Source organism: Botryllus schlosseri, chromosome 9 (assembly GCF_051294905.1).
Source record: "Botryllus schlosseri isolate E-star chromosome 9, Bs_hap1, whole genome shotgun sequence".
Lineage (NCBI taxonomy): Eukaryota > Metazoa > Chordata > Ascidiacea > Stolidobranchia > Styelidae > Botryllus > Botryllus schlosseri.
Window position 1 is genome coordinate 23,688,891 of NC_137244.1, and position 12,716 is coordinate 23,701,606.

Sequence of the window (12,716 nt, forward strand, 5' to 3'; positions counted from 1 at the left end):
CTTTGGTTGCCTATTATCACCTGGTCGTAACCAGAGATGGCCACAGTCCGGTTCAGGAGCCGGAGCAGGATTTCAATGTTTTTTTACCTGGCCGGACTGGATCCGGATTTCGAATTTGGGGTGACGGTCGGATTTTAGGGTCTATCGATTTGCGTAATCTATAACTCTACCATGAAATCAAAACGCATGCTACTAAGGATGACCTGATACTTGATTCGTGGCATAGGGACGATTCTTAGTTCACGTACATTTTGTAAAATAATCCTTTGATTAAAAATAAATGAATAAAACATTTGTTACCACACTTCAAGTCACGGCTCACCGGCAAACCTCTCGCGGCACCTACGTTAAAATCACTGTTGTCGGGAAATTCATGTGACCATCATAAAGTTACTTTTTTACGTTGGAAAACGCCATTGTGACGTCATGTTGATAAAAGTCGCTCGCAGCCCTTGCCCCACCACCCGATATTGTCACGAGCCGCCACTGATAATCATTGACCGCTATAGACTGGGATTATTGCTATATTCCGTATAGCTTACACTTTCAAGGTGTCCACTGTCCAGACGCAGCCTTTCTAGTTTATTTCTTGTTCAAGTATGACAATAGCTGTAAAGCTGTTGAAATAAATGCTCCAAAGTTTTGAAAATGCGCCTCTTGAGGTAGCTTATTTGAATATCGGCTGAATATACCGGTTTTATCGGTATGTGCCCAAAAATCCAATATCGATCGGGCTCTACTTACAATCCCTTAAGGCCTATATCAGCGACGTTGGCGTTTATTGACACTAGACTCGCTGACAGCGTTGCACGTCAGTTCGCACAACAATGCTTTCCGAGCTTTCAGCAATGTCAGCGCGCATAGACCTTTGTAGCACCAGACTATAAGATATGGGCCAGCCTTGGTTTTATCAATTTGCTAGTTGCGTTTGTTCTGCAGAAAATAGACAGGCGACCAACTTGTTTTCATAGCTAGTTTGCGAATCGAATGCCTCTGCTGTATGATACGATAATGTGGGTCGAGTTGTGCACTGATTGCGAAGCAGACTGGAACGAAGCCATCACAATATGCGCGAAGGCGTTCTCATCGAAGCCATGGTTTTCCCTTGCCAATCAAGATCGGGAAAAGTCGTTTCGGTTTACGAAGGCTTACTTCCAATATATGTGTGAGGTACAGTCAGGAAATTATTTATAATTAGTTGCGCCTCGTTTGTAGGTGACCTTTATGCACCATTGCACAATTCTGCAGTAAATCGCAGTAAATATGGGAAACGGGCTGTCGACATTGCCTATTATTAAAACCAAATGATTTCGTATGTTGATTGCAACGATATATGCGGCACAGTTACACTATTTATATATTCACTGAGGTCTGAGATATAACGTTAGCTCTAAAATGCTTTGATAGACTGAACTATCGGAAGGAAGAGCTGGTTTGGCTTGTGTGAAGACGAGGAGGCCAAACGGAACTGTTGCGATCGCATACGTCAGTTTATTTATCTATAACCGACAACCTCCGCCCACAGGCGATAAAACGAAGATGGAAAGTATCTCAAAAGAACTGACGGATATCAATTTCGAGTAAGCGTAATTACAGGCCGTGAGAAAAAGCTGCCGCAATTACCTGCAATTGGTGGCACTTGAAGTGACTACAGTGGGATGATGCGAACGTGCCTTGTACGTGGTATTCGTGGTTGTTGATTCTGGCATTCATGGTGTTTTATCCACTACAATGGTCATTTAAACCAGGCCGATATTCCTGTTTGTTATTTTTGATACCGTAGCTGCCGACTTGTAGCAAGCCCTCGTCTAGGCTTTTTTAAGACAACTAGAATGTGTCGAGTCATGCGCAATGAGTCGAGTCGACGCAAAATTGCGATTTGAGTCATTACAACCCTCTTAAAAGAACCTTTGATGAAAGTTCGTGTTGGTACGAATCCGAACCTTTTCGGGTTTTGCACCATTAATTACAAATTTTTTCAATCTAATTCGCATATTTTTCATTTAAACCTCGTAACTCTCACAGTGGTGATGCATGGGACGAAAAATACATCCACGACAAAATACGAGATTTGGCGCAATCGATGCATTTCTCTTACATGTTCGCTGTTTTGGACGCTGTCGCGCCAGAATTTGCGGGAAATCGCATCGGCACGAGGTATATGGACCGATGCATGCAAGTGGTTTACTTGGACGGAGTTCGCAGAGGCTTGTTACGTCAGATTTGCGTCTTATATGGGATCATTGATGACCCGAAATCTGCCAAAATAACTCGAGGAGACAGGCGGGAAGTGGCTCATTTACACAAATCTGAAGACGCTGTCTGTTTACGCTCTCAGATCGCTAATACTGGTCAGATTCCGGATGATTGTGTCATAATATTGGGGACGCCAATGGGCGGAAAAGCTTCCATCGATATTCTTGAGAGATTGAAGACTATATTTGAAAATAATTTGACATTAAGTCGTATGTAGGTAGTTTGATCAGAATGGTGTCTATTTCTTAAAGCGAAACAAACACATTGATTTTGCATTACTCTATATTATTTATTCGAAAAAATAGTTATAGGCTTAATTACCGATAGAGTGAAAAGTCTGTTGCTGATGATTTGGTTTGATTTGTAGACACCACAGATAATCCGACATCACCGAGAATGCAATGTACGCAATGCAGGCATGTTATGCATATGAACAGGTCGTGTGTATGGGCATCACGGCGTTTCTCATTCGATGTCGGTAATATCCATTTTCGGTAATGGTTTTCTCGGTATTGGTATAGATTAGAACCATTGAAATGCTGTCATTCGGTGGGCAAATGCTTTACAACTGATTCCGTATTAGAATCGGAATAGCATTATTGTTTAATGTATCATTGCTATCAGGGCCGTGATGTCGGTAAATTTTACCACTGACTCCAACTCCGACTCCATGCATTATCATTATACCGACTCCACACATTTCCAATATACCGACTCCAACTACGACTCCTGAGTCTCCGACTCCGGCCGTTGAGCGAAAATCAGCCAAACTCCGACTCCACAGCCCTTGATATCCCTAATATATTTACGCAATGCTTGATTAAATTTTGAAGTTACATGAGATATCTCTCCTGCTTGGAATCATAGTATTATTAAGGTTACACATTTGACAGCACTGGCATGTTTATGAGAGAGAGAGTAAGAGATAATCTGTATTTGTAAACTGGCAAATCAGATAATACAGATAAGCAAGATATAAAAGTGAGGCTTGATATAACATAGTCATCAGAGCCGAGCCTCCCAGGCCAGAATCATTTTATGCGGAAGTCGCTACACTCTATACTTAGTTCGATTAACTAACAAAAATACACTCTAAGGAAAAAAACACGGCATGGCGAAAATTAATTAGAACTAAATTGAATAAAATAGAGTCAAACTCGGGGGTCACCAACACGAGGCCCGCGATCTGATTTGAGATTTTGGAAGAACGCTAAGGAAAGCATTTTGAAATGACGTATTCTATCTGATTTCAGTTTCAAAATATTGTTGTTGTTGTTCAAAATGAGCTATTCGCCTGTGCCAAACATCACTATTCTTCACTAACTGTAACGGCTTCGGAGATGGCAACAACATTCCATCGGGGGAGAATGAGCTGATATGAATGGGCAATTCAGCTATGACCCTGACGCGCAGTGGCCCAGACATTGCCAAGACCGGGAAGCTTAGAATACGGCTTAGAGCGTCCACACTATATGAAGATTTAGAAGGAGATAGTCTTTCAGTTATAGTAACGTGCGTGTCACGCTAGCCCCAATATCAATTCCTTCGTTGCTGAAATGCGTTGTCACGTCAGTTATCGTGCGCAGCTCATAGTCCAAGATAAAATTCATTTTGTGATCGTGGTATTTCTTATTGTATAAGTACTTATCTATTAAAATATTTATTCATTTTCATTATTCATTTGTGGTAACCATGCCCATCGCCCATGTTAGTGAGCAGGGCGAGAATTGCAAAATGGCTGGCCACCCCTGCCTCAGCTACTGAAGGGTGTTGTCAGGTCGTGCGCAGTTCAGAGTTCAAAATAAAATGAAGTTTATTATCATGATATGTCTTGTTGTATTTGCACTTATTTAATAAAATATTACTTCTTTTGTGGTAACTATGCGCATCGCTCATGATAGAGAGCAAGGCGTTGTACTAACGTAAAGTTTCCAAAACGTGGTTGCTCAACTGTGTGACCTATTTTGTCTCGATGTTGCATTCTTGCCGCCTGCGGCCTCTACGAGATTTGAAAAGTTGCCCACGACTCGTTTTGAGTTGGCGAGCCCTGGTCTAACTTAATGAAATCAATTTCAAATAAGTATCATGAATGCCCTGTTGACAAGCAAACTGATGCGACTTCTGCAACTCAATTAGTCGTTAGTATGTCCTTGTGTTTAGGGCTGAGCGGTCAATGATTCGAGTAGGCTAATCGAATTCGAATTCAGCATTAATTGTAATGATTCGAATTATAGGTTCGATACCATTTTCCACCTTGGAAGTTTTGAAATCTGGATTGGTAGTATCACAGCATCCAAGCTAGGGTTGCCATACGTCAGAAATTTCCCGGACATGCCCGGAATTTCACATATTTAAACTGCGTCCAGGAGGAAAAGCTGAAATATGCCTAAATGTCCGGAATTTTGAAGACTTGAAAGGGAGCTGAATTTTTTTTCGTAAATCAACATAAACAATATCTTATTTATGCTACTTTAAATTTTTCTTCGCGCGGTGCGCGATTACTGTCGCATTTATTTGTTTTAGTATGGGTACCCCTGTCCTCGCAAAATTTACAATAAAAATAATTGTAATCGCGATTTTAGTAAAACCGAATATATCCTAGTGTCGATATAAGGCCGTTTAGATGTTTAGTTTGACGTTTGGGCCCTTTTCCGGGGATCGCGAAGATGTTGAACTTATCACCTTCTACCATAGGCCATGGGTAAATCTAGGCAAAGGCGCTGACGATTTTTTTCGTAATCAGCTTACCAAATTTTGAGGTGGGCCACGGAACATTTTCAAATTGGAAATGGAGACGCGACCATAAAAGTTTACAAACCACCGGATGTGCAACCTGATGGCGCGGACCAGCATTTCGGCCCATTAATTGTATTATATTCGTGTGACATGAACATGACTTAGCGATGTCCAAATACGCCCCCTTCATTTTAAAAGACATCATCTCAACCAGCTCTGCCGCTAACTTTGATCACGTGGGCTGAGATAGGATAAAAAATTCCTAGTGATATATTTCAGAACCAATATTTTTAACTGAATTTATTCACAAAATTTAACAACCATATGAACATAGAAACCAGATGCATAGAGTAAGCCCACCACAAGTTGCATCGATCACCATCAGCCCCAGAAAATGGCCGTGAAGAAGTCTGTTGTGGACCATATGAGAATACCGACCCTGGCAATCACCAGAGCTTCAATTTCAGATGGCCCAATAGTCTAGTTAATTCACGACCTATGTTAAAAATTCCACTCCTGTATAAAATCAATACAGGCAAAGCGTTGCCTGTGTGACGCCATATGTGTTCCCTTATTTTAAAAACCGCTATAGTGTCACGAAAATATGGTAAGTGGTGACCCTAATCCAAGCATGCCGTACTAAACTACGCGTGTTGGTGGAAATGATATTTATGTAATCATCTTACAGCATTGGCACAAATGCTAATGTTATATCCTTGATTAGTCGAGTGGTCACTCCACCCGAATCAAGCCGGAAATACTTTCAAAGCCCGAACCCGAAACACCTGTCTCGACTTCCGTGTACATTACATGCTTCGAGGCAGTTGCTCCATTATTTGCTGATAATGGCATCGATACAAACTATATGGACGGAGTGCGCGAATGAATGCTTCCAAGAATGCAGCCAACCATGTTTTGTAGTTTTCGGGCCGGCTTGAGTAATTAGTGCACGCAGGCAAACCTTATTACTTGGGTATCAGACATAGGCTCTGGAGTTTTGGAAATGCGCCTTAAAAGTCAGATGCCATATTTTTTAAATATTGGCCTAATGTAGCGGTGTTATCGGTGGAGGAGCTAGATATCGGTTTCGACTACAAAATCTAGTATCGATCGGGCGCTACTTAAGATCGATGAATACCCGTGCGGACGTGCTGGTCAAGGTCACCATATGCCGATGGTTATGCCACTATCGCGGTAGCGGAAGATAGTAACAATTATGCGAGCAATTGTGAAAAGATGCGCATGTCTAGGCTACGTATTATACAATCATTGCCCATCACATGGGTATATCTTATACAAACATTTATTCCAGCGATGTCATTGTATATTGACACGAGTGGTCATTACGAAGCTAGGCTTTAGCTGGTCAAAAGCAGAGCGTCAAATGCTTCTGCGATGTCTGCATATTACATTGACTGTAGTACTATCGAATGTAGGACCAAATGATCATCAGATAGTTCGGCGCTGATTTGATCAATCGCAATTGAGCAGTTGCATTAGCTCGTTAGAAGGAAAAGACAGATATCGAGCCGATTTTCATGAATGCGATTTGAATTATGCCCCTTACCAATTCGAAAATGTGGGTTGAATTGTGTTCTGATTGTGAAGCAGACTGGAACGAAGCCATCATAATATGTGCGAAAGCGTTCGCGTCCAGGCCGTGGTTTTCCCTTGCCAATCAAGATCGAGAACAGTCACTTCGATTTACGAAGGCTTACTTCCAATATATGTATGAGGTACGGTCGGAACTGATTATTTGCGCCTCGTTTGTAGCAGACCTTTATGCACCATTTGCACATTACCACAATGAGTAGCTAATAACCCAGTCTGTTTTCAATCATTGACTATGTTGATTGTGCTGTAATCCACGCGATTCTTATCTCGCGTGAAGCGAAAACGACGTAATCACAATAACTACGATGTATTGTTACCGTAATTTGGTTTCACATCTCCAACGTTTACACTTTACACTGTCAGTGGTTCCCAACGTGGGCGATTTGGCGTTCTAGGGGGGCGAAAACGGACAAAGGGGGCGACGGGGGGCGAAAATAGCGAAGGGGCGATAGGGGGGTGATGACGCGTTAAAACAGCTGACCTTTTTTTTTTTTTTAGTCAACCCACGGAAATTTAGTTACAAAAGTGTCAAATTAGGCTTCGAGCCGTAAAGTTGACCTTTTTTTTTAGTCAACCCGCCGGTGATTACAGTTTGTATGCCCAATTTTCGGTACACAAAATTTGGGGGGCTGTGATCGGTGTTGAGCTTGAAAGGGGGGCGATGGGTCGAAAAGGGTTGGGAACCACTGCTTTACACTATTACTATGTTAAACGGGCTGTCTAAGCAGGGATATCTAGACTAGATAGATATCCCTGTCTAGATATCCCTGTGTCTAAGTTACCAATACAGGCTTTATTATAAAGCAAATGATTGCGTCTATCGATGCCAAGCCTATGTGGAGCAATTGTAACACTTTTTATACTTTCACGGAATTCTGAAATATAACGTTATTACTAAAACGTTTTGATAGACTGAACTATCGAAAGGAAGAGCTGGTCTGGCTTGCGTGAAGACGAGAAGACCGAACGGAGCTGTTGCGATCGCATACGTTGCCTGCTTCATCTTTAACCGCCAAACTCCATCTATAGGCGACAAAACGACAATGGAAACAATATCAAAAGAACTTACGGAAATCAATTTCGAGTAAGCGGAATTACTGCCATAAAAGAAATGCGATTACCGGTGACCTGCAATTACTGATCCTCTCACCGACTACATACTGATGGTGGCTGGCGCAAACCGCAAACTCTCAGGTTCAGTTCAATATGCGCACTGTGCACTGCGCACCTTGGTGATTCAGAGGTTCGCTTTCGTAATAGGTAGATACCCTGTGAATCCTCAACGAAAGATTAGAATTTTACATGAATATTAACATTTATAGGATCAAAACTACTTGAAATTTAACTTCTTGTCACTCCCTGCTGAAGTAAATCCTACATCGCCAAACATGACTCTGATTATCTAAAATTCGCTTGAAATAAAACAATATTCCGCCAATAAATAATAATTTGGCTAGATTTCGCCGTGCCCGAAAATAGGCAAGAGTAAGATCTTAAGATTTAGCTATGCCCGACGGAACAGCATGTGATCACTTTGATCCAAACAGTGTTTTGTTTAAAATACCTTGTAAATATCTCATATGGAGTTAAATTATTTTCAAAATACAATGTTTTGAACAGGGCCCTGTTTTGAATATTTTCATTTTAAACACGATAATAGCCACAACAATATTGGGTGGAATTTCGGGGCCCTAATTTTACCAAAAATTTCTTATTAAATCAAGATAGATGATTTCGCTCCAGTCGGTGACACCGAGAATAGGCCTACTCTAATTCAGTTTTCTCAACCGGCCGTCCGTGGCCAGTTTCCTGCCGGTCTGCCAAATGTATCAGACTTTTACATCGTAATTCTAAAATGCAAAATTTGGGAACGCTTGTCCATTAATTAGAGAAATAAAACATAAAATCCTAAATTGATTCATATGTTTGAAACGTATTTTCTGCATGATGTGGTAATTAAGTACCAAAGAGTATGCGGTCTTCTTTGGGCGTATGTTGCAATGGCGCAAGTGTTGTACAAACCTGTACAAGACGAGGCTGCGTTTCGATATAACTGATGTTGACGTGCAGTCTTTACTAATGGTTTCTGCATAAGACATTACGCCAGAGTTCAAAGAACTAGTTGACAACTCTTCCGGACAACAGATCTACGATTCACTTCAACAGCTATTGTCAATAAATTCATCAAATAGTGTTTTGGTCTCTATGCTTTAAACAAAGCTTACATTAAATATGATATATTCCTTGTATAGGTGGATAAATACTCGAATAATGTATCGCTTCTGCAATCCGGCCCGCCAAGTACTTGATTTACCCATATCCGGCCCGCCGACCGGAGAAGTTGCCCGCCCCTGTCATACGTGAAAGCTACGGAGATTTTTAAACATACAGTACAATAATACAGGTTATTATAAACATCGTAGTCGCATTTCTTTCAAACGACAGTGAATAATCGCAGCCACGTTAGTGGTCTTCAACGACTAATGTATACCAACTCTGGCGACAGACAGGGCCGAAGAAAAATACGATTTATGTTTGACTTGACATTGTGAAGTGTTCAAAAAAACCTTCAATAGAAATCCCCGTTAGTACGAAGCCGAAACCGTTAGATTTCGATGTTCTCACTAGGGGCCTACGATATTCAACTCGAGAGCTCGCTTGAAAATGCGGGACGTCTGGTATGAGAAGCGAAATCAAAACTGTCGCCAATTGTTACGTCAAGAGTACTCGCCTAATCAATATAATCGCCCATATTGTTATTGTTAAGAGTGTTCGAAAATTTCTGTTTTGTGAGCGTCGGCCTGTCAGCTCTTGCTAGTGTTATGTACCGGTCAAGGCCGTGTCCGTGAATATGGTAGGCCCATGCAGTCTCACTATTAATTACGAATATTTAGAATTTTGTTAATTTGATCCTCGCGACTCTCACAGTGGCGACGAATGGGACGAAACATATATCCACGACAAAATACGAGATGCTGCGCTATCGATGCAATTTTCGTACATGTTCGGCGTCTTTTACGCCGTTGCGCCTGATTTTGTGGGCAATCGAATCGGGGCGAGGTATATGGACGCATGTCTGGACGCCGTTTACTCAGACGCAATTCGCAGAGGCTTGTTACATCAGACCTGTGTCTTATACGGGATCATCGATGACTCAAAACAAGCCGCCATAACACGAGGGAACAGACGGGAAGTTGCTCATTTGCACAAATCCAAAGACACTGTCTGTTTGCGCTCTCCGAATGCTAACGCTTATCAGATTTTAGATGATTGTGTCATAATAATGGCGACGCCATTGGGCAGCAGACGTTCTACCGACATCGTGGAGAAATTGCATACAATATTCGAAAATAATTTAGTAAATAATTAGGTCGTACGTATAGTAGGCTTACCATATTTTGGAAATCTAAAAAGAGGACACTTTTTTGAAAAATCCGAGACTTGCAAAACCGGAGAAGAATTCTCAAAAATCGGTGAATTTTTCCAACTTTGTGATCGGTTGACTAGAAAAAAACAAAAAGGTCATCTCTTTCCGCTCAGAGCTCAAAATACCGTTTTTCTCTCCGCATTGCTATAGGTGGGTGACTCAAAAAAAAGGTCATCTTTCCTCCCTGAGCTAAAATCACCATTTTTCACTCCGAAACACCCGTCGGAGCGTCACTTCTGTGCTAATTTACTGCATATCACTCGCACTTTGCTCTAAATCTGACCTAAATTTTCAAAATAGAGGACAAAATCTCAAAAAAGATGACAAAAGGGCGTCCTCTGAGGACACTTTCAAAAAAGAGGACCTAACGTATAGACACTTAGGCAGTGGCACAGCAGCCACTTGGTAGTTCTGGCTGGTTCACAGCACGGAGAGATGGCTATTCACTAGCTAATTTTTCACGATTTAGATTTGGTCTCGCAGACCAAGAAAACTGCGGAAGGTGAGCTAGTCTTGGGCATTTAAACGTTTAATTGTCAGCTCGAAAAGTTCAAATTTTAGGTGACTTTTTGGCCGTTTATTTGCCTAATACAGTGGTTCTTAACCTTGGCTCGAGCGTCCATCAGGGGGCGATTTGGATTTCGAAGGGGCAGAAATGCTCAGGAGGCGCTGAAAAATAATGGTGTAGTAGTTGGGTTACCACTTACCATACGTCCTCTTTTAAGAGGATTTGTATTCTTTTTTCAATCAATTGTCCTCAGAGGACGCCTAAATGCGATCAAAAACTCGACTACGACGCAGCGAGCGTTGGCGCGACGGGTAATTCGGTAGTCGAGCTTGAGCGATTTTGGAAAAGTGTCCTCTTTTTCGTATTTCAAAATATGGTAACCCTATGTAGTATAGGGACATATGATTATATATTATAACAATAGTTTCAATATTCACTGAGTTATCATTGCAATTTAACATTCGACAACATCTGTCAAATCTCGAAATTTTCAAGTCACGATGTTGGCAACATGTGGTTTATTAAAATTGATATAAAATGAATTGCACGAACTTTTAAATCGCAAATTCTCCTTACCTTCCAGTTATAATATGCACGTCCTTAACCCTCATTGTGACAGCGTCAATTATTTTCGGTCTGCAGTTAACATGGATGCGAAAATTTCGAGATTTAGGCTTACTTCCTTGTGTTGCCATTTTTCATATGCAGAATGCAAAATGTCATAAAAAGTGTTGCAACCCGAGGTTTCCACAATGTTCGGTATTTGCCGTTTGGAATTTATGTTTCGCGTGGTATGGGGAGAGACCCTGTAGCGGTCGCTGCAATGACTTGTTGCAAGACACGCTGGTATAGTGCTTGATTGGAGCCGACGCTACAGCTACAGTTCCCGTTGTACGCACTAGTTCGCTGACTAATGACCGCTCTGAGTACTCTGGCAATCCTGATCACACACGCAGATCCAAGGAGCTTTCTTTTATAGCACAGAACAGCCAAATAGTAGTAATTAGTGGTCAGAAACTTGTAGATTTACCAGGTTCAATGATACTGCGGTTCAATAAGAAATAGAAAGAATAAATGAAGCGAAATGGAGCCAATTGTCTATCTTACGTCTGCCGCGCCAGCGCGCCGACATCCATATGCGGGCTCTGAGAAGTGAGAACACGTGCGTCGCAGACTAACTGTGCCGTCACAGCTCGTGGCTTCGAGAGTGACCTATTTGCGCTTTCGCGCACAACGGAATCGGGACAGTCATTTACAGACCCCATGTAGTAGGGGAGTTACTTTGGCTGAGAGCGCGGCTGAAAATGGATGCGGGGGAGTGTGTCTCTCTTTGGTAGCGACGTAGCGTTAAGAATAAGTAGTGCCTAGCAGCAGCGTGAAGTAGTGGTAGTATTCAGGGCATGGTATGGTATGAAATAGGAATTTTCCGTACTCCATACCCGCCCCAATCGTTCTATACCGTAGCCTACTTAACAATTGTCCATGCCATTAGCAACATTCTTCCATGCCATATTCCATACTTCGCAACTTGCCCAACCTCCCAAGTGATATTATATTTTTCATGTGTCGAAATGTTACGGCGTTTATGTTCTAATTATTTTGGATGAAATTATCCTTTTAAACAGTCCTGATGCACCAATGACATGCCCAGTTTCTTTATATCATTCTTCGTCAGTGATGTAGGTTGCCTAATCATCGAAGTTGGAACGTACAATGTACAGGCCTACACACGGGATTATTTGGAATCACAACAGAATCTCATGACATGTAAATCTAGTGTGGAAGCACACTGCTAGCAGTAACTTTACCTACAAAATTACAAAGGTGCTGTCTAATTAGAAGATTGGTTCCCAACCTTTTTCTTTTCATTCCCCACAACCTGAAATCTATATTTCCACCCTTTAAAATTGTTCCCTCCAATAAAATTGGGTAAGAGTTTGTTTTGTAAAGTCTTGCTATTGGTGGAAGTTAAGAACCCCGAATCGAACATCACGCACTAAAATTAATGAGCGGCAGTGAACTGGTAACCGTAAACGCAATGTTGCGCCTCCTTGAAATGTATATATAAGCCGACATAAAATAGGAAGGATTTCAAATTTTCCAAATGTATCGAGGTAGCATCAATTTACATGTGTAAATACCGAATATTGCGTCGGTCAAATAAACTCCCTGGTG

At 41.6% G+C, this 12,716-nt stretch overlaps 2 protein-coding genes across 3 annotated transcripts; both read left to right on the top strand.

Moving 5' to 3' along the window:
• The first annotated feature begins 833 nt into the window (after positions 1-833).
• On the top strand, positions 834-3,097 carry LOC145445832 (uncharacterized). The gene is made up of 3 exons (XM_080323976.1): positions 834-1,170; positions 1,408-1,580; positions 2,026-3,097. Exons 1-3 carry the CDS (start codon positions 988-990, stop codon positions 2,471-2,473), a joined length of 804 nt encoding a protein of 267 aa, XP_080180102.1. The 5' UTR covers positions 834-987; the 3' UTR covers positions 2,474-3,097.
• A 2,935-nt stretch (positions 3,098-6,032) lies between these two features.
• On the top strand, positions 6,033-11,296 carry LOC145445834 (uncharacterized). Of its 2 annotated transcripts, none has more exons than XM_080323980.1 (4): positions 6,033-6,728; positions 7,518-7,690; positions 9,535-9,976; positions 10,417-11,296. In XM_080323980.1, exons 1-3 carry the CDS (start codon positions 6,549-6,551, stop codon positions 9,974-9,976), a joined length of 795 nt encoding a protein of 264 aa, XP_080180106.1. In that variant the 5' UTR covers positions 6,033-6,548; the 3' UTR covers positions 10,417-11,296. The 2 variants fall into 2 exon arrangements, with proteins under 2 accessions (XP_080180106.1, XP_080180105.1); XM_080323979.1 differs by having other exon boundaries at positions 6,034-6,728; positions 9,535-9,993; positions 10,413-11,296.
• The last annotated feature ends 1,420 nt before the right edge of the window (positions 11,297-12,716 follow it).

Excerpts from the sequence above, each read along its gene's own strand:
- LOC145445832 (XM_080323976.1), top strand. The coding sequence starts at position 988 with ATGCCTCTGCTGTATGATACGATAATGTGGGTCGAGTTGTGCACTGAT. Across the intron at positions 1,171-1,407 it reads ACTTCCAATATATGTGTGAG|ACTGAACTATCGGAAGGAAG; the intron begins GTACAGTCAGGA and ends ATGCTTTGATAG. Across the intron at positions 1,581-2,025 it reads CTGACGGATATCAATTTCGA|TGGTGATGCATGGGACGAAA; the intron begins GTAAGCGTAATT and ends TAACTCTCACAG.
- LOC145445834 (XM_080323980.1), top strand. The coding sequence starts at position 6,549 with ATGCCCCTTACCAATTCGAAAATGTGGGTTGAATTGTGTTCTGATTGT. Across the intron at positions 6,729-7,517 it reads ACTTCCAATATATGTATGAG|ACTGAACTATCGAAAGGAAG; the intron begins GTACGGTCGGAA and ends ACGTTTTGATAG. Across the intron at positions 7,691-9,534 it reads CTTACGGAAATCAATTTCGA|TGGCGACGAATGGGACGAAA; the intron begins GTAAGCGGAATT and ends CGACTCTCACAG.